Below are 21,495 nucleotides of genomic sequence, written 5' to 3'. Positions count from 1 at the left end.
TGTTTCTCTTTGGATCTTCTCTTAAGGATCACTATTTTTGCTCACAATTAGGATAAAGTAGTTAATTAGATGCTATTTGAGGATTTTTTTTCCCTTTAATGAATTGTGTCACAGCCATCCTATTAATTTGAGAGCCAAATTACAATGGTAGGATGTGCTGTGTCCTAATTTCGGAGGACCCAATGGGATACCACCATATTTCTCAGAGACAAACACAGTTGAGAGAATCAGATGGGCAATGGAAACTTCAACAGATTGTCACGAAAAATAATATGAAAGCAGTCAATGCAGATGGTTTCATCCGTGAATGTAGATGTGATGTACAAGTTTTCAATAAACAAGAAAAAAAAACATGAACTTTTATTTATGAGAATTACCCACAGTTTGCTGCATGGAAACCTATTTCCGCCACATAGGAAACAAAGCTTTTGTAAATCATAATTATGTAAAAAAAAAAGTATAAATTATGATTTAAAAAGTGAGAATCAAACTATATAGGCCTATGAACACAGACCTATAAACTGTAAGTCATTATTATGACACAAAAAATTTAAAATATGACGAATATTGAGTTGAAATTATTATAGGCTATAGTACCTAAATTATTACATATGTCAAATTATGACATAAATTTTTTTTTAGTAACTGACTTAAAAAAATTAGTTGAATCTTGTTGCCTCATAAAAAAGTTGAAAATTGTGTATGGTGTAGGCTATCATATGCTAATTTGTTTATGTATGAAAAAAGTCATTATGACATACTAAGTCATAATTATGAGATAAAAAAAAGAATTATGACATGCTAAGTCATAATTATGACAATTTGACTGTTATAATTATGACAAAAAGTAGAAATTAATCAGACAAAATTTTGACAGCTAGTCAAAATTATAAGAAAAAGGTCAAATAATGACCTACTAAGTCATAATGAGATAAAGTAGAAATTACTACTTTCTATGTCATAATTATGAATTTTTTAAATCTCATAAAGTAGCTATGTAGGCTACAAACTATGTAATAATTTCGACGTTTTTGTCATAATTATGATTTACAAAAGTACGTGGCGGAAATTGGCTTCCATATCGGTGCCTTGCTACAATTGGTGATGCAAACGTGAATTCTGCTGAAATGTAAATCTTCCCAATGGCACCCACTAGGTCTAGTGTAGTCTGTGCGACAGTGCACTATCGGACGCTGCTCCAATGCCCTGGATCAGAGCGTCTGTCTCCTCGCAGGACCCGTCCGCTCTACCCACAGTTCCCCGCGCTCAGACAAGATGGAGGAACGCAGCAGCTGCGGGAAAACAATGTTTGGACTCTGAACATTAAAAGAAACGAGCGAGGGGGAAAATACACACTGAGAGAGACAACGGTGGACATGCACTGGTAAGCGAAATCCTGAGATCAGCTTTGCGTGAAGTTTGATGCGCCGGAGAGGTGCACGCAAGCGGGGCAGACAACAAAGCGCAGCGACTCGTAGTGTAGCATATTAGCCGCGTAGCTTGACGCGGAGCATCAATTGTTCGTTGGAGTTGCATGGTGCTGTTTATTATGGGAAAGGGCTGTCGCTCGCACAGCCACTGTGCCTCTTCTATTTGTCTTCGTTTCTTTTTTGAGCATGTGATGTTAAACAAAATCACATTTTACCTTTTAAACTGTTTTTGTAGGTAATTATTACAAGTATTTTTTATTATATTTGTCAATATATGATTGCACATTGCATGCCCTGCACTTCGCCAATGTAATTTATTTATTACGCATCGCTTAGCCGGATAACGTTAGCTAGCCCGTTAGCAGCGAGGCCCTTTGTGAGTCGGCATGAAGTTATTAATATGGATCCCACCATAACGGTCATGCCTTACTAACAAAAACTTTAAACTCCTACGTTTCACAGTATTGACTTCAGGGTCCCGCGCCACGGAGTCATGTTTCTTTTCTCTCCAATATGGCCACTGCGTCCCGAGTTGAGGATCGATTTGATTTGAGTGTTTGAAATAAATGATGTATGTATCTGATTGATGAGCTAGCTCAGTTGGCTAACGAATGCACGAGCTATTTACATACCATCTGCGTCGCGTGCTCTCTGCGCGCACTCACAACACAAAGAGACGCGAGCTACGTGAGATACGAGACGCCTTTACTGGTACGAAGTATTCCTTTGTTAAATACTCCACAACATGTTTGGACCCACTTTATATTAAGTGTCTTTAACTACTATATAGCCTACTAACATTTGAAGCAATTTGATACAATGCGCTCAGTGTGTACACGTTTTATAATTCCTATTCGTTTATAATTTATAATTGAAACACCTTTACAAAGACCTAATGTAAAGTGGGACGGTAGATAGCTGGACATGTTTTGAACCCCTTATAATTATATTAAATGTTGGATATGAACTAGTTATATCTTGAATGGGCTCCTATTGATCCTTGTAGTTAGACTTCCTCTTTGCCTTGACTGCGAAGTGGCACTGATGGAGTGGTTCTGACTAATGCTGGGCATCTGGTTCAGATTCAATCCAACAGCCCTTTAAGGGAAAATGAATAGTATGAATCATCAGATGTCGCATGAATCCAAAAAGCAATTGGCCATTCACTTCCAGGAAACATCATGTACCTTCGGCAAACGTGCGCACATGCATTGAGACAGACATGGATACCAATCTGCACAGTAGTTACTTCAACTCTTTCTTTTACCATAAATTGAGTTTTAATTTACACTGATAATCTTTCATTTGTCATTTTTTTCATTTATTCTTTGAGTAACAGACAGCGAGTAATACAATGCCACAGTTCAAGGGATAGTTCAACTGAAAATATAAATAATTTACTCACCCCCCACTTTGTTCCAAACCTGTGTGACTTACTTTCTTCTGTGTACCATAAAATAAGATATTTTGAGATGTTTTTCTTGTCCATACAATAGAAGACAGTGATAATGAAAACTGTTTGGTTTTTCTAGCATTTTTCGGAATATCTTCTTTATTTTGCATAGCCTATCTTTTATTGTTCATTTTTTACCAGAGGTACTAGTCAGAGTTTATGGATTTATTTACCACAAAATAAAGCAAGACTCACATTTTATCGGTTTATATATGATAAATCTTTCAGTAAATGAACTCACTAGATCCGAGTGGTTACTGAATCATCATTCTGACTCACTTTCATTACTTTCAGTGTTCGTGTGCTTAAAGGATTAGTTCACCCAAAAATGAAAATTATGTCTTTAATTACTGTCATCATTCCAAACCCGCTAGATCATCTTTGGAACACAAATGAAGATCTTTTTGATGAAATCTGAGAGATTTGTGTGAAATTGTGTCCCACTATTGACTGCTACGCAACTACCACTTTGAAGCTTCAAAAAGTTCATAAAGTGATTTTAAAAGTAATCCATATAAATTGAGCGGTTTAGTCCAAATTTTCTGAAGGCACGATCGCTTTATATGACAAACAGATTGAATTTAGGCTTTTATTCACATATAAACATTGATCAGTGAACATAAACAGAAGCTCAACCGAACCTTCTTGATGTGCGAAAACAAATCCCATTGGTTCCTGCGGAAGCTCAAACCTGCTGCGGAACAAGAGAATGAACCTCATTGGTTCCTGCGGAAGCTCAAACGTGCTGCATAACATGAGAATGAACCTCATTGGTTCCTGCGGAAGCTCAAACGTGCTGCATAACATGAGAATGAACCTCATTGGTTCCTGCGGAAGCTCAAACGTGCTGCATAACACGAGAATGAACCTCATTGGTTCTTGCGCAAGCTCAAACGTGGATTTATATGGATTAGTTTTACGATCTCTTTATGAACTTTTTGAAGCGTCAAAGTGGTAGTTGCGTATTTGTATTTGTCAATGGGTGAACTATCCCTTTGAGCCACTTCATATATTTTTGTATATTACATTTTCAACTTATAGTATCATTAGGTTGTGTATATGACACAGTGTAGGTAGACACACAGAAATATGTACAGTAGATTAGGGCTGGTTAAATTTGCATAGGTAATAATCTGTTAATTTTGTAAACAGAGCAGACTGTAAGTTGGCGTAGGATGCCCAGTCTTCAAACTCATGATAGTGCCTACACATAAAATAGCCACCAAAATAGATTAATGTAGGCCTCATAGGAAATATAAATGTGTATATAACGCTTTATTTCCTCAAGACGTAAAAGTTTAGGTGAATTATCCCACAGACCATAATCCACCAACATCCGTAATGTTAGACAGGTTCACAGGGCACAACATCTGTGTTTATATTTAAAACATGCTCTTAATCCTTAACGTTCAAAATAGAGCATGTGAGCAAACACTAGCCATTTTGTTTTGCATATGGCATCTTAAAAGGAATGTCTGTTCATGTGTAAATACTGGTTTCTTCAGCTTGAAAATAGAAATTTAGTCTTATGCAATTGGTCCTGCTTCTTGGTTTAATTTACACACAAAAAATTGCGAACAATTCTAGTTTTAAAAATAAAAAATTTTCAGCTATTGGAATAAGATCTTCGCCAGTAAATGACCTTTAAACGGTAATTTATGGTTAATCCTAATCATCTCTGGGCTGGGAAAAATCAATTGGAGCAAGATGTCTTGTAGCCTATGTGCTTTAGACCTATATCTATTTACAATTAAAAATATGGATAGGTTTTAATGTGTCATGAAACTAGCCAGGTAATAATGACTCTATAATACAGAGTAAAGAATGAATAATAAAATAGTCCATTACATCAAACATTGATTTTTATCTCAGGAGCACATTTTTACAGATGTAAAAATGTACAGATGTTAGACATTTTTCGTTTTAAATGAAAGTGTGTCTGTGATGAAGCCCTGTTTGCGTTTTCTAATCTTAATGACTCCTGATCTTTATAAGTACTTAACATTACTCCTCCTCAAAAGTCATAAGCAAATTGTTTCCTGTGGGTTGTTGTTTGTGTTAAAAAAAAGGGAATGGCAACCATAGTTCACTGTTGAGCAGTTGATATGTCTTTTGTGTCTGACCCACAAACCTTTCTGATTAATCCAGTTAAGTACTAGTTGGATCAAAGGAGTATACAGCGTAACTGTTCCTAAGATTGTCCTCAAAAGATCTCCACATCACACCAGTGCTTTGAGATTTCCATTAATTTGGCGAACCTCAAACAATTATTGTTTTCTTGCAAACATTTGTCACAGTGTCCCGGTTTTGAGGATCCTGAAAACTTTACGATTTACAAACCAGTGTTCAGTGTTCTGGTCTTAAAACTAACATGGCTTACTTTTGTTCTCCATGGCATATTTACACTCTTGCAGCTTTTGAAGCTTTTGTTGTTTTTATTTATTATTTGATGCTCTTAGCAGTGTAACTTTAAAATATTAGGAACTTAAGTAAAATTAAAAAATAAACTGCAATAACGGCTTTTATGGGCTTGTTTTTAATAGCTGGTACTGATATTTAGAGTGCAGAATGGTTTATAAATATCCACTACTGTTCAAAAGTTTGGGGTCAGATTTTTGAAAGAAAATAATACTTCAATATTTTTACTGAAATATTTTTTTCAGCAAGGATTCAATTTAAACAAGACTTTTACAGTGTTAAAAAATATATTTAGAATAAATGCTGTTCTTTTGAGAAATGTTTCTTGGACACCAAATCAGAATATCTGAATGATTTTTGAAACTGAAGAGTTAAAGCGGCACTATGCAGGATTTCTGTTTTTGTCAAACAGCGATCCCTAGAGTCGCTGTAGAGTACTTTAATTTAACGTTACTGTCGTAAACACCACTCACGCAGAGCGTATCTGCACTCACGGCCTCTGCACTTCATAATAATAAAGTAGCCTACCGCGTTAGGCTTACCTGAGCCTAAATGCCAGATGACACCAATAAAGTGTATCATGTACGTCGCATTATTTCGAATTGTTCAAAACAAGTTTTAACTTTATTTTGTTTTAATATTCCCTTCTGGGATTTGATCTCCATTAAAGTGCAATCAGAAACAACAAGCCAAAAAGACAAGAGGACAGGCCCTGTCTTTGAAAACAATGAAAATGTAACATAAAATAAAATGGCTGGATTGGGATTGGGGGGGATGCGTAAAAAAACAAAAAATGTGCATCACAAGTGTATTGTGATAGTCAAATGATTTGGTTACTAAACATAATTTTATTAAGTTTACTGGTTTGCTACTGTATTATTGCTTAACACAAATTTCACAATTTCAATTCAATTCTTGTGATTTGATTCTGATCTTGATTCAATATAAATTCCTTTGGATAATAGGTAGGCTACGTACTACTACCTAAGAACTATCGTATATACTACTATCTAAAAGTAGATACGTTAATGTGTTAATTGTTCTCCCAAAAAAAAAAATCACCTAATGCTGTAAACATACAGAGAGCCCTGTCAGCTGGTATTATTAAAGGTTAAAACTAACTCAAATTAAATATAATGCGTTTTTTATTTTATAATGCGTCTAACTAACATGCGTGCTATGGGTCATTAAAAGCCATCCTGAGGTAAATATAACGTTACGTGGCATATGTTGTTCTCCAGCTGTTTTATGGACATCTTTCCGCTGTTGAAAAACACTGATCGATCGATTTTATTACATCTCGGTAAGTTTGTAGTAAAGAGTAACAGATGTTTGGTTCACGTGCCGCTTGAACTGAGATCTGTCAGCGTTCTTTCACGTCACATTTACAAGCGGCAAAACGGTGTTTATTGTTTGAATTTTGTAATAAAACTGACAGAATCTGAGAGCTGAGAATCTGTTTCATATCGATAGTAACCTGCTCTGTCTTGTCTGTCGGTATCAGTGTTCTCTTTGCTTTGCGATTTTTCTCTGCGCGAGAAAATGGATGTGTGGCGTGAGAGCGTTTAAAAAGTGACAGAATTGCGTCTCTCACAGTGAACTCGTGAGAGTTGGGAGCCCTGCAGATTCAGCTTGTAAATGTTTTCGGCGGGTGTGCTTCTGCTGCCGCGGTCTTGCTCATTTGCCATGTTGTTTGTGTATCTCTATCATGGCAAGCGCTGAGCCCGGTCGGAACTACGGGAGCCCAGATGGGAGCGTCGGCGGTTGTTAAAGAAAAAACTGATTTTCATTCAAAAAAATCGGCGTAAACTACACATTCGAGTTAATCGATAAAATCGATTTATCGCCCAGCCCTAGTAAAATTGTAATAATATTATTCCTGTTTTTGCTGCATTTTTGATCAAATAAATACAGCCTGGTGACTGGTGAGCATAAAATACTTATTTCAAGAACATCAAAAAAATTCTTACACACAGTAGTGTTTATTAATCTATATTATTTTGTAAATTGCAAAACAGTGAGTAAAATCACTTATTTTGCACACAATGTATTACACAATAGGGATGAAAGATAATACAAATATTGCTTGATAAGTGAGATCTCTGATTGTAGTCCTTGAAAACGAAAAAAGTAGTGCTTCAAAAGTCCTCGAATTCCATTTGACGTCATCTGTACGAAACCTGTAATTCCTTCTACTTGGCTAGTTGGACACAGTTGCTGGCATTAGACTAGTAATGCATGTGGAAAAATGTCAAAATATGATTTTGTCTCTTTTGATGTCTTTAGGATGAGTGAGGTGGCCTTGCATTGAAGCAGACCCCATCGCCCCCATTCCAGCATCAGTGTCGGTGTGATAACTGAGCCTTGCCCCTTCAACATGAGCCTGATCCAGGACAAACTTGGCAATGAGTTCCTCCGCTCCAATGGTGGCATGGAGCCAGGCTTCGGTCCAGGCATGCTCATGTTCAGCCACCTGCCCCCTGTTACTAGTTTCACCCGTCTGGCCAGTCAAACAGTTATGGCTGACCTACAGCCCCACGAGATGATCTTGAAGAAGGAGAGGGACTCGCCGGACTGTGGAGGCGGAGGGCTGAGTGCTGGAGGCATGTGTGGCGGAGGTGGCATGGGAGGGATGATGGGAAGTGTGGGCGATTATGTCCATGCCATGGGCATTAAACAGGAGAAGGTTTCTGAACACGATTACAGACTTCCTCTCTACCCGGGGGGTGGAGGTGGAGGTGTAGGTGGAGCTGGAGTACGAAGTGGAGGAGAGTTGCTGGAGGTCTCGCTGGGCAACCATCAGAACCTGCTGGTGCACGACCTCAGTCTGGGAAATGTAAGTGTGCCGGTGTCTGTCTGTAGAATTTCCGTTGAAGTTACATTTTGGACTAGATGGTAGTTACTTCAAAGATTTTTTTGCTCGTGTTTTTATTAAAAGGTAAAGAACCACCATTGTGTCATTTCCAAGATTCCATTAGGAATGTTTTACTGGACTTCCCTACTTTTAATATCACTAGATGGCTTTAACCAGAAAGGTTTTAGGGGATGCTTTAAAAAAAAAAACATTTCACGTGGAAAAAGGTTTTTGAAAATTAAAATTAAAATAGCTTTTTTTGTACAGTGCGTTTTTTTGTTGTTGTTTTTGACATTTTACAATTTATTAGTTATTCTTTTTGTGACATGCACACAGTCTTTGGTGTCAGCATGGCATTAAGCAAATAAATAAAAAGAAAACTTCAGAGATTGTTAAAGAGTATAAAATATTTAACTAAGAATTTTTCATAATGTTTTTCTTTGTAAATTATAGCACTATTTATTAATTTACAGTGGGTCCTATGAAAGTTTTTTTTTTTGCATCCAGTGATCTAATGGCCATACATATATATATATATATATACATATATATATACTCTTAGGGTTGCATGTGTAACATGCTTTTTGCCATGTTGTTTATATTATAATTTTAAAAACACCAAAACAAAATCAAAATGTCTGAATTCCCCAGACACTTGAGTTAAGCCAGATTTATAGCTCTATCCCAAGCCGAGCTAAATGCAGATTCCATAATAATACTTTAGGGTACAAATTGTCCTTCCTGTCCGTGATGTCATCTCGTTTCTGTGGATGAGTGAGGGGTTTGACTAGGTCAAATTTAACAAGAGTCATGCAGATGTGAGTGTGTGTGTATGTGTGTGGAAATGCAAAACAGCACCTTTGCTTCTCATACTGTGGTGATTAAGCCCTTTCCAGGGTTGTAAGGACAATGATCCCATTTAATCATTATAAGGGCTTATTGATCATCTCATCCGCACCGATGGCTGAAAGGAAATTGGGCTGATGCATTGAGACACTGCATCTGGCTCTGTCTTTCTCCAGTAGCCAAAGGCAGCTATGATTACATTAATAAAATTATGACTCATGCTAATTCGCAATTATTTCTAGCTGCACGCCAAGAAATAACACGCAAAACGTCTTTGTTCTGTCTTTTGTTTTCTGGTCGCTTGGTTTTAATCTATCCCAGTAGCTTTTCCTCATGCTCTTTGTGTTGAAAGAGAGGTCATTTTAAAGAAGTCAGAATAGAGCAAAGAGTAAGGTTTTTTTCCCTCTCTCTAGTTTTCTCCATTGTTATTTTGTCAAATATACCATAGCCTTTAGAAGGACAATAAGGATATTCAATAAGGAATTAATATTTTAATCTCCATTCAGGATGGGTTTTTGTGTGCGTTTCTTGGCGATCTCTTGTTTTATACTGCCTAAGTGTGAGACAATATTCAGATGTGCAGCTGGTCAATAATCCACATGGTGATTTTTTTTATCGATGGTTGCGAAAATGAGAAAAGTGGCATTTATTCTCCAGGGATAGATATAGAGGCTCGTAAATAAGAGATTTACCACCATGCCTTCTGCCACATGCACATTAGGGAATACTTTTAATATTCAAACTAGACTTTCTTCTATTCTGTGCATATAATAGTTGTGGCTGATTTCTGTATGTGCTTTTGTTTCAATAAAAAATGTCACAGAGTGTCACACATGCAGTGTCTCATTCACACAACGCAAGTCTCAACCTCCTATGCATACAAAACAAAAAACAGATTTGCGATTCACAAATGGTGTGTGAATGAATGGGGGTTTGATGTCTTTTATTTAGTCGTCTCCCAATCCCATTCTATCTTTGTTATCCTTCCAGCTGTCAGGCCGGCTGGTAAAGGAATCCTCAGGGAGGAAAGGTCGAAGGTCAAACGGAGAGGGACAGGAGGGCAAGACACGGAGGAAACGAGGAGAGTCGAAGGTGCAAACATGCAGAGCTTTTACATATAACATAGTTATTATTCACAGCTGTGCTCATTGTTAAAATTGAAAGATTTCCCTTCATATAATAATATTAGTGTTGTCTAATGCTGATCATTGTCTTATTGTCTGCAGTCAATGATGCTGGATCCAGATGGAGGGAGCTTGTCTCCAAACTCCAAACCGCACATATGTGAGCACTGCAATGCAGCGTTCCGGAGCTCCTATCATTTACGCAGACATGTGCTTATACATACAGGTCAGCATGCGTTTACTCTTACACACGAGCGTGCTTAAGTTAGTGTGTGTTCTACACAGTAGACATTGGCCCATGCACACAATCAATTTGGTCCAAGGATTAATAGCCAGTATTAAGTAGCGATTAAAAGTGTACTTGCATTCTAAAATAGTTGGTTTGTCAAGTTCACAAAAAACCATTTATTACACAAAGAAGACGGTACTTACTACGGTGAACTGGATGGGTTCATTATTAAATATTTTAAATTGTTAAGGAAAAATGTTTGCAGAATAGCAAAAATATTTATTTTACATTCGTTTAGAAAAGATGTGCAAGCAATAGCAAATATTTTTAATTGGTTAATGTATAAAATAAAGTTTAATGTTTGCAGTACATTTAAGCCAAATTATCCTGCCAAAGTTGACTTCGATAACTGCTAGAATAGCTTCTAACAAAATGTGAGACATTCAATTTGTTTTAAATTCATCCTATTTTGGAGATTATTTTTATTACAACAGAAGAACCTGCCCGGATAGAGGAACCTTTGAGTATTGTCATGAACAAAGGGGAACCTTGGAGTCAAAAAGGTCGAGAACTACTGCTGTAATAGCACCCAAATACTAGTGCTTCAGTTTTCAACAAGCTTATCGCTCCAAATATTTCATTGAAAATGCTATTTTTGGTTTGCTTTTTTACTCTTTAGTTCGGCCCATCAAATGTCTTTCTGAAGTAATTAATTCAGTTTGTAACTGCTGTATTTTTACTCATATGCACACTAATGTCAGTACAGCGTAGAGGTCTGCACCAACTTTAAACCGTGCGTCACCGTTTACATCGGGATATTGCAATTCTATGTATACAGGAGTAACTCTCTCTGCTCACGCATGTAAACGGGTCATTCCTAATGTTGCAGAAACCCGAATGGTGACCTTAAGCCGACCATAACCCAAATATTGGCTGCATGTAACGTAGTCAATGTTTGCGCAGTTGCACTACTATTTACATAAATATATCCTTCTCAGTACGAGTTATTACGAAGAGAACAGCATCGACAGTTGGTTTCAGTGCGTCCTCCTCTGATTACAGTGTTGTGACTCAAATAGTGCGCTGTTTTTAGTGTTTTACAAAGACAGTTTTGTAAAATTATATTTGATAAAATAAAAATGATTCATATATCATTTTACAAAATGGTTTTGCGCATATGCTCCCACGCACACTATTTCGGTCACAACACTCATCAGAGGAGGACGGTAGTGCTGAAACTGCGCACGTACTTTCTCTCTTGCGTGCTCATATTTACGATCACAACACTGGAAGCACATGGCATGCGAACTATATGTATAGCCTATTTAATTTTTCTTAGTTACTAACCCGACCTGAAACCGAGGCTATTCATTAAACATTATGCTTGACTCTATTTCCTTCACAGGTGAGAGGCCTTTCCGCTGCACTCAGTGTAACATGAGCTTCATTCAGAAATACCTCTTACAGAGACACGAGAAGATCCACAGTGGTAAGTTCCTCAAATTTGCACAAACTTCAGCTTTCATTTCCCTATTTCTTTCTTTGTTTGCAACATGTTTATCATGCCTCATAGCAGGTTCTGGTTTTGGTGTAAATTAATTCAAAGCCTGTTTGGTCTGCAAGTTTTTTTTTTTTATTCTTGCTTGTATGGTGTCCAGGAGAGAAGCCATTCAGCTGTGACCAGTGCAACATGCGTTTTATTCAGAAGTATCACATGGAAAGACACAAGAGAACTCATAGTGGAGAAAAGCCATACAAGTGTGACACCTGCCAACAGGTGAGTTTCATGCAGTTTCAGCAAGTTCTCTTTGCCTGTATTGTCTTCTTATACTGTTTTTCCTTCTTTAGTATTTTTCCAGAACGGACCGGTTGCTGAAACACAAGCGGACGTGTGGAGATGCCATAAAAAAGGGTATGGATGGAGCTGAGCAGGAGTTGGGGGCAGCAGGTGACGGAGAACACGGCAGCTACGGAATCTCTCAGGGAAATGCGGCCACGCCTGGCCGTAAACGGGGCAAGTCAAAAAACGCTGGTGAGGGGAGTGAACGCAAACGTAAGAAGTCATCCGGGCCTTTGGGGGTGACGCATAGTCAGGGGGCGGATGGTTACGGGGTGGATGACTTCAGTTCTGCTGCGAACCACGGGGTCTCAACAACGTCATCTTCAGTCCAGCCGGGCCCCAGCATGCATGGCGAACATGGCCGGGCTCCCAAAATGGCCTTCAAGAAGGGGAACAGGAAGTCCCTGGAGAAGAATACTCACCACATGGATCAATCCAAACTAGGAGGCATGGAGTTGCCTGCCGGAGGAGGCTTGGAAGGCCTTGGACTTCTTCCAGGTCCAGGGGCCAAAGTTGGTCACAGCAGCAGTAACTATGACGATGCCATGCAGTTTTTGAAGAAGAGGCGATACCTCAATGTGACAAACAATGGCAATGCGGGTTCTGGAGCTTCAGACTACGACGTAGGCATCAGTCATCTGCAGTCGCAACCGACGGTCATTCAGGGTGTCGTTTCTGGGGTTCTAGATGGTGACGCCGGGCTAGGCCTTCTGGACTCGTCCCCTCTGGGAGATATAAAGCAGGACAAGTCAGGAATCCCAGATGAGGTTCTCCAGAGCTTGTTGGACCACTATGCTCACAAGCATGACGTGACTTTTGACATCACCGATCCCCATCACGTGGAGCTCCAGCCAGCCGGCACGGATGCCGCAGACCCAATGGGACCCGAGGGCTCCCCGTCAAGTCCCAACAGTGGCGACAAAGCCGTAATCATGCACGAGTACTCACGTTTTCTTCTTCAGGCACTAGAGCGAACCAGTCACAACTTAAACTTCCCATTGGGTCCCAGTCATGGTTCTGCCGTGACTACCACAGGACCATTTCCTGGGCCTAGCCCACTTTTGTCAGACAAGCATGTGTATACTTCCTCACCTCTCGAGTACTCATTCTCACAACCAGTCTCATCTTCGCCCTCCCTTTCGTCTGTGCCAAAGTCTCACTTTGGTCTCTTAGAGGGCTCATCTCCTCCAACGGGCTTCCACATGAGCAGCCTGGAGCAGTCTGCGCACACCCAGCAGCTTACACCTTCCCAGGAGCTCACCGAACAGCTGGACAAGCAGCACACTCCCCCTCCGCCTCCACACACCCCCAACACCAACGCCTACCAGATCTCACCTCAGCCTCCCGACCTGGGCGGTTCAAAAGAACCGCAAGGGCCGAAAAATGGAGCCGCAGCCACCACTGGAGGATTCGCCCTGGCTTCTTCGCAGGACCTGGCCACCCTGGACCCAGCCAAGGCTTCATATCAGATTGAAAACTTTGCCCAGGCTTTCGGGGCACAGTTTAAAGGGAGCCGAGTGCCCCTGGCCTTTAGCAGTGACTCGGGGGGAGAGGTAAATCACCGCTTACAGACATCAGTCTCCGAATTCTCAGGGTATAGCAGTCTCTTGGCTGATGCCAGTGACCCAGTCAGCAGTGGCTCCAAAACCCCAACAAGCCAAAGCTACAGGTGAATGGGCTCCTGTGCCTAGATGCTCAGATGGAGGTTCTCTATTTTTATTTTGTCATGCTGTCTTTATTTTGTATTGTTGTTATTATTATTGTTATTAATAATATTGTTATTATTGTTGTTATTTAGTTCTCCTCATTTAATGAAATTGTAATGCTTTTAAGTAATGTTTTTCTTACTGCCATTATGTTCTTATGGAATTTCTCTCTCCTTTGGCCTGCGAAGCATTCTCCACGATTGCCCCCCCCACCCCCCCTCCAATTTCCTTTGGAAAATAAGGAAACACGTTTTTTTGTAATTCTCAGCATACTTTTAGTTCTAGTCTGTTAATCAATAGATGGGACAAAAAACCAAGTGAAAATAGTTGTTTACTTTTTCACTCACATTTTGTCACTCACATTTTAGTAATTGACTTTACAAGCATGTAAAAATAACTACGAAATTGCAATGGCAGGGAGCCACCCAGAACTGAAATCGTCTGTTACAATGATTCAAGTATTACTCAGGAAAATGTGTGGATGGCAAATCTATAAGAGGGGGTAGCAAGCATTCATCGAAGAGGCAGACGCTTTGCAAATACAAAGAGCTTTTTCAGGAGATATTTTTTTATTCTTCTGAATGAGTGCGAGTAGAAGACAGAAGCGCTGCCTGCTAAATTACACTGACACCACTTTCCACTTAGCTGTATAGAGATTATGGTACTTCTATCTCAATGTGAAATGCTCACATTCTCTTTCAGTAAGGGCCATATATATATATGAATATATATTTATAAGAATATCTGTATGTAAAATAACATATACTCTTTCTTGAGACTGGCAGGTGACTTGGAGGGAGATAAAGAGGGATTGAGTTTGTGAAGGGAGGCCTGTGACTGACAACACACAACAGCCCCTTCATTCTGTCCCTTTTCTTTCCCCTTGGATTGCGATGCCAAGCGCTATACACTAGAAGGCGCTGCATGCGAGCGTGTAAGTGCCTCTTGGCACAGGCCAGATCATGGGATTTTTCTGTGCCTGCTCATCCCTTTATCCCGCTGTCCCCTTCTGCTTTACCTTCTTTGTCAGAAAGAATCCCATCTAGCACTTTTTTGAACCTGTTTATTTTACATGGTGAATGAAACTACTACCCAGGCTGATGATCACACAGTATGTGAGCTGTGCAACTGACATACTGTTTTTAAAAGGGGACAGTAGACAGAAAAGGGGCGGCTGTTATTTTAGCAAGTGTAGGTTATGTCAAAAAGACCAGTGATAAGGTCTTTCTGATGGAAAACTTTAGTTTCAATAGGACGTGTTTGCTGGAATTAAGGGCGGGCTTTCCTCGGGGTAGGAGCATAGGGTGTCTTTTTTTTTTTATCTTTTATTCCCAGATTCTCATGGATGTTGGGCAGGTTATAGAGGGGGATTTTATTTTATTTTGTAATTTTTTTTATTTCAAAAGTATTGGTTTAGAAAATGTGCTATGTGTTGAAATGGCCTCTGTTGTACCCATTACCGTGTTTTTTTTTTTCTTCAGGCCTTTTACCAGAGGCAACTTGTAAAATGTCCCGCTCTTAGTAATTTATATAGTATAGGTCCTAAATATACTGACTTACAGTCCAAAAGGAATTCAGCCAACTTATTGCAGTGTGCATGCAGGGCAAAGTATTACCTTGAACTACATTTTTATACATTTGGTTTTGTACTGTAAAAGTATAATTGTATTTTTTTTATTTTTTACTATCAATAACTGTCTTCCATCAGCGCTGTTGGCTGCTGTTACACTGTCCTTGAATTACTGTCATCTAATGTTGTTCTTCCTTTCATGTGTTTTACTCCTTTTGTACCTACCAATACCTAAAAGGACAGAACCACATGCAAGATTGTTTGACAGGCGGCCGTCTCTTTGGGAACACAAACAGACCACTAGGACTTATTTAGAAATGTTGAGGTACTCCGTTCACAAAAATGGTAGTAATAATAGCATTGAGTGTGATGACTTGACTAAAATGAAATCATTAAAGCTGATGATTTTATACCTCTTATCACTGGTGACCGAAGCAGGGATATCACAGATTGACTTTATGTAGCATGACTGAAGTGGCTACCGCTAAGAAACGCTTCCCCTCACGATCATTTTTTGTTTTCATTATGGAATTGCTTTTTTCCTCCTGGGAGACAGTTTTCTGAAAACAAAGCCTAATGGCAAAGACACTGATGTCGGGACCGTGCGCACAGTGTATTTCTGAACACAAAAGGTTCTTGAAGTTGCTCACTTTGTATTGTTTCAATAACTGTAAGGACAGGAGTTCCAAAGATGCTATGAATTAAAATCAAAGTTTTTGATCACATGCCGATTGTGCACTGCCTATCAGCCTACTTGTGTTTTGAACTCATCCCATGCCCTGCAGTAATGTTCATTGTTTTGTTTTATGATTTGCTGTGAAGCACAGCTGAAATTTGACGAATTCTGGTTCAATGTGTAAAGGGGGGGGGGGGGGGGTGCTCCTTGCTGTATATTCCTGAAAATATTTATTTTGTTTACATGCAGTTAATAACACTACATTATTTTCCTCTCCCTTGATGTTTATTTTTTGTTGTTTTTTTGCATGTACATTTTTTAAACTTTTTTTTTTTCGCCCCCTTTTTGTCACCATGCCAAATTTGTAGCTAATTATCTTTTTCTCTCCTGTCTTATTTTATTACAGATTCTTGTGATCTGATACACAGGGCTATACCTGTCCATTTTGACTTTATTATTGATTAGGAAAAACAATAAAAATGCTGATATCAGTGTGTTTGGACGTATGGATTTATTTCCATTGTGACATGTCATATATAGAGATATTTTTACATATCTTGTGTGATAAATGCCTGTTTTATTAGCTCAACAGATAGTTGAAGAACTTTTTTTGCTGATGCAAAAGTAGAGGTGAATTTGAATCTAATCTTGAGTCTTGATCTTTCATCATGTTGACCATAAAGCAAGGTACTTACCAGAGTTACAATCGCAGCAAGTAACCTCTAATAACTTAAAGTATTTACTTTACTTTCTGTAATCAAGCAATAAATGCTAAAAGTATCTTTTTTTACAATTGGTATCTCGTCGCTTGCCCTACTATGAGGTAATGTCTGTATCAGGGCGGAGTGTGGTATGTGAGTTTCAGGTCTTTTTATAACTCTTTGCCCAGCCCGTTATGATGATGCTCTCTGTGACTATATATATAAGACGTGCATTGAGGTTAACTATTTCCAGATAGCGACCCGTCCTTGAAATTGAATGGACAAATCAAGTTATTTTTAGGTTAAATGAACACTACCCTGCACTTATACATATAATACTTTTATTCTGCAAGGATGCATTATATTGACCAAAATGACAGCAAAGACAGTTACAAAAAATCTACAATAAAAGTTTCCGCAGACATATTTAGCAGCACAACTGTTTTCAACATTTTCTTGAGTGACGGTTTCTTGAGCGACAAATCATCATATTAGAGTGATTTCTTAAGGATCATGTGACACTGAAGACTGGAGTAATGATGTTGAAATACAACTTTGACATTGCAGGAATACATTGTTGAAGAGTATTTCACAATATCGTTTTTACTATATTTTTAATCATCTAAATGCAGCTTTAGTGAGAGACTTCTTTCAAAAACATCCTACAATAAAAATCCCCCCCGTTTCAATATGGTAGTAATTCGAACTTTGATGTAACCAGATAAAAACTTTTTTTTTTTTACAGTCTATGATTAAAACAACATCTAGAACTACACAATAAAAGGCCATCTTTCAAGATCTAGATATTGTTCTGTACGTTCATTAGTGGATTAGTCTGGTTACATTAAACTTTGAATTAGTATGAATTTGTCTAATATTGTTTTGCAGATGAGATTTTTGATATTACGTGCTTGATAAGAAATAGTTTCCATCTTAACGGGAATACAAGATATTGTCTTACCTTTATAAATTGTGTCCTATAGCATTACATGATTTTAAAAGAGTTGATGAAACATTTAGATCACTATCGTTTCACATTTTTGTCGATTTTGGCCTTTTTTTGTGGGGAGCTAAATGCTGATCAAACATTTCAAGTAATTTTCAAGTTTAAGCATTTACTCATATCTCACAACATCAAGGAAGTTTTAATACAATTAGAGTCAACGGAGATATTTATGGCTCTGTTTGTTTGAGGGTAATAAATTCAGCTTTATAATCAACAGATGCTTTGTTCATTTTGTTTGAGGAGTGAAGACATTTGAATGTATAAAAAATAAGTTTGAATTTATGAAAAATATTTTAGGTGAGGATAGGCCTGTCCCCCTACCTTTTATTTTATTGTTTTACATTTCGTCAGGCATAATACTACTCATTTTCAAATATCCATGTCTTAATGTTTATGAACTTGTAGGCCTAATGATTTGAGAACTGATATTGTCCCAGTTATTTTTCTTATAACTTTGTGTTCTTATTAATGCCCCAGACCTATGAAGTTCATCTTATATTTCATTCAATTGATTGGTGACGAGCATGAAGGAGGACAGCGCGCTCTACGTGATGCTGCATATATAATGCAGTCAATATGACCAAAAATTCAAGATATCAGGGCAAAAATGATTCCTGAATGAAGCAGACATTTCAACTAATTGAATTGATGAATGACTCGATTACATATTCATTTAGACATTTACCACTACTTACTGGCAGTTTTAGTTTCTTATTGTACCACTTTTTTGGGGATGGTTTGGCCAAAAATACTGTTAATTTACATTTACTCACCATCATGTCATTTCAAACCTGTATGGCGTTCTTTCTTTTGCGGAATATAAAAGATATTTTGAAGTATGTTGGTAACCAAAATGTCTTGGTCTGTAAATATATCTAAATACCAATTCAGATGCAGATTTAAAAAACAAAAAACCAAAGCCCTTGTTGTCAGCCAAATTTTATGTGTTTAATTTGCAATTATTTCGATCACATTGTGTAATTAATTAGATTTAAAAAATGCAATCGATTGACAGCCTTATAGTAATAACACATTAGACACATTGTACAATCACTGAAAAGGTTTAAAGTCCAAGCACTGTTTGCTTGTAGTCATTCACGTCACACGTTAGATAGGCCACTGCAACTCAACTCTTAAAAATGACATTAGCACTCTCATCTTTTCAGGCAAGTTAGGTTTCTTAATTCACAGCAGTCCCAATAAGCAAAAAGGCCCAAGGAGAAGCTTTCTATGAAAGATTTACAGTGAAGGACCAAGTGGCCTTTGTCACCATGGCAACCTGCATATCATAAAGCCATAAAGGTGTATTCTGTCCTGAGCACAGATCAAACGTCTCAGGTTACGTATGTAACCCTGGTTCCCTGAGAGGGAACGAGACGCTGCGTTGAGACGCGGTGGGAACGCTCTGCGTGATTGCGTCGTGAAGCACGTGTATAATCAGTCCAATGGAAGAGCGAGACGTCATAGGCGGTGACGTCATAGACCAGGAAGCTTTAAAGCACACCAGAAAACAGACCGCGACAGCTTCTGAAAAGGCCTGAAGCAAGTCGATCAGGGCATGCAGGAAGTATGGCAGGAGAACGCAGCGTCTCGTTCCCTCTCAGGGAACTAGGGTTACATACGTAACCTGAGACGTTCCCTTTCAAGGGAACTCGAGCTGCGTTGAGACGCGGTGGGAACCCCATATCCACTACGCCATAATGAGAAATGCCCGTTCTGTGTGGAGTCCTTGCGCACACTAAGAAACCAGCAGCCTAGCCCCGGGAGTGGAGAGGTCTAGGTCGTAGAATCTGACAAATGTATGCGGTGAGGACCAGCCTGCCGCATTACGAACGTCCTGAAGGGAAACCCCTGAAATTAAAGCCTTAGAGGCAGCCATACTCCTAGTAGAATGGGCGCGGACAGCCATAGGTGAGGGCTGTTCGGCCGCTTCATAAGCAAGTGAGATAGCCTCAACTACCCACTTGCTCATTACCTGTCTCGATGCAGGGCAACCTTTCTTGGTTGAACCGAAGCAGACAAATAATTGCTCTGATCTACACCACAGGGCAGCTCTGTGAACGTAGGCATCCAAAGCCCTAACGGGACATAACAGATTGAGACTTTCCTGATCTGGGGTAACGAAAGGTGGAGGGCAAAAAGCCTGCAACACAATAGGGGCCGCCACATTAGTGGGGACCTTAGGAATGTAACCCGGCCTAGGGTGTAAAAATGCTTTCACCATACCAGGTGCAAATTCCAAATTCTCTTGATAGAAGAAATAGAGAGAAGAAATAGAGTTTTTAGTGTAAGGAACTTCTCTGAAACCTCTTCAATAGGCTCGAAGGGAGCCAGGGCCAGACCCTCAAGTACAATGGCCAAATCCCAAGCCGGTGCTCTAGAGTGCAATGCAGGCCTCAGCCTCAATGTACCACGGAGAAAACGAGTAATAAGAGGATCTCTCCCAAGAGAAGAAGCCCCAAAAGGGGAGCGATAAGCAGATATAGCCGCTACGTACACCTTTAAGGTGGATGGAGATAATCCAGCAGAGACCCGGTCTTGTAGGAAATCGAGAACTGTACCAACCGGGCAGTTAACAGGATTTAAAAAACGTTCTCCACACCATGTAGAGAACAATTTCCATTTCAATGAATATAGTTTCCTTGTGGAAGGAGCTCTGGATTGAAGGATGGTCTCAACGACCTCAGTCGAGAGACCGGATTCTAAGAGCTGGGCCCCCTCAGAGGCCAAGCCCACAGTTTCCACAACTCCGGGCGAGGGTGAAATATCGTGCCCCCTGCTTGAGATAACAAGTCCCCTCTGACAGGAATCTCCATGGGAGAGCCGTGCAGAAGGGACACTAGGTCCGAGAACCACACTCGGGTCGGCCAGTGCGGGGCTACTAATAATAGATGAGCCCCCTCTCGGCGAACCCTCTCCAGGACTCCCAGAAGCAATGATATCGGGGGGAATGCGTACAGGTGCAGCCTCGGCCACTCCTGTACCATAGCGTCCAGTCCGAGAGGAGCTGGATATGTGAGGGAGAACCAAAGCGGACAATGGGTTGCATCGTGAGATGCGAAAAGATCTACCTGAGCTTGACCATAGTTCTCCCATAGGAGCTCCACCACCTTGGGGTGAAGTCTCCACTCCCCGGGCCTCAGCCCCTGTCTTGACAGGATATCTGCTCCCACATTCAAACACCCTGGAATATAAACTGCCCTGAGTGACAGTAATTTCCCCTGGGCCCATAGGAGGATCTGATGAGCCAGTTTGCATAACAAGCGGGACCTCAGACCCCCCTGATGGTTGATGTAAGAGACCACCGATGTGTTGACTGTGCGGACGAGCACATGATGGCCTCTCAGGTCTGGCAGGAAGTATTTGAGAGCCTGAAATACCGCCATCATCTCTAGTCGGTTTATATGCCACGAAAGCTGATGGTCCTGCCAGACACCACTCATGACCGCCCCCCAGCCTGTGAGGGAAGCATCCGTCGATAGCGTTACGCGTCGACAAGAAGCCCCCAATACTGGGCCTTGGGCGAGGAACCAAGGTTTCTTCCACACGACCAAGGCACGTAGGCATAGGTGACCTTGATCGTGCGAAACGGATTTCCCCTCTGAGAAAACCCCTTGGTCCTGAGCCACCATTGCAGGGGTC

General features: G+C 39.8%; 1 protein-coding gene across 1 annotated transcript; it reads left to right on the top strand.

The window, feature by feature from the left end:
* The first annotated feature begins 1,260 nt into the window (after positions 1–1,260).
* znf281a (zinc finger protein 281a) lies at positions 1,261–16,637 on the top strand. The gene is made up of 7 exons (XM_077213204.1): positions 1,261–1,384; positions 7,588–8,137; positions 9,992–10,093; positions 10,228–10,351; positions 11,760–11,843; positions 12,013–12,131; positions 12,203–16,637. Exons 2-7 carry the CDS (start codon positions 7,679–7,681, stop codon positions 13,865–13,867), a joined length of 2,553 nt encoding a protein of 850 aa, XP_077069319.1. The 5' UTR covers positions 1,261–1,384; positions 7,588–7,678; the 3' UTR covers positions 13,868–16,637.
* The last annotated feature ends 4,858 nt before the right edge of the window (positions 16,638–21,495 follow it).

Source organism: Siphateles boraxobius, unplaced genomic scaffold (assembly GCF_051911475.1).
Source record: "Siphateles boraxobius isolate OS27281-9 unplaced genomic scaffold, OSU_SipBor_1 66, whole genome shotgun sequence".
Taxonomy (NCBI): Eukaryota; Metazoa; Chordata; class Actinopteri; order Cypriniformes; family Leuciscidae; genus Siphateles; species Siphateles boraxobius.
This window is presented reverse-complemented; position numbering and strand designations above follow the sequence as displayed.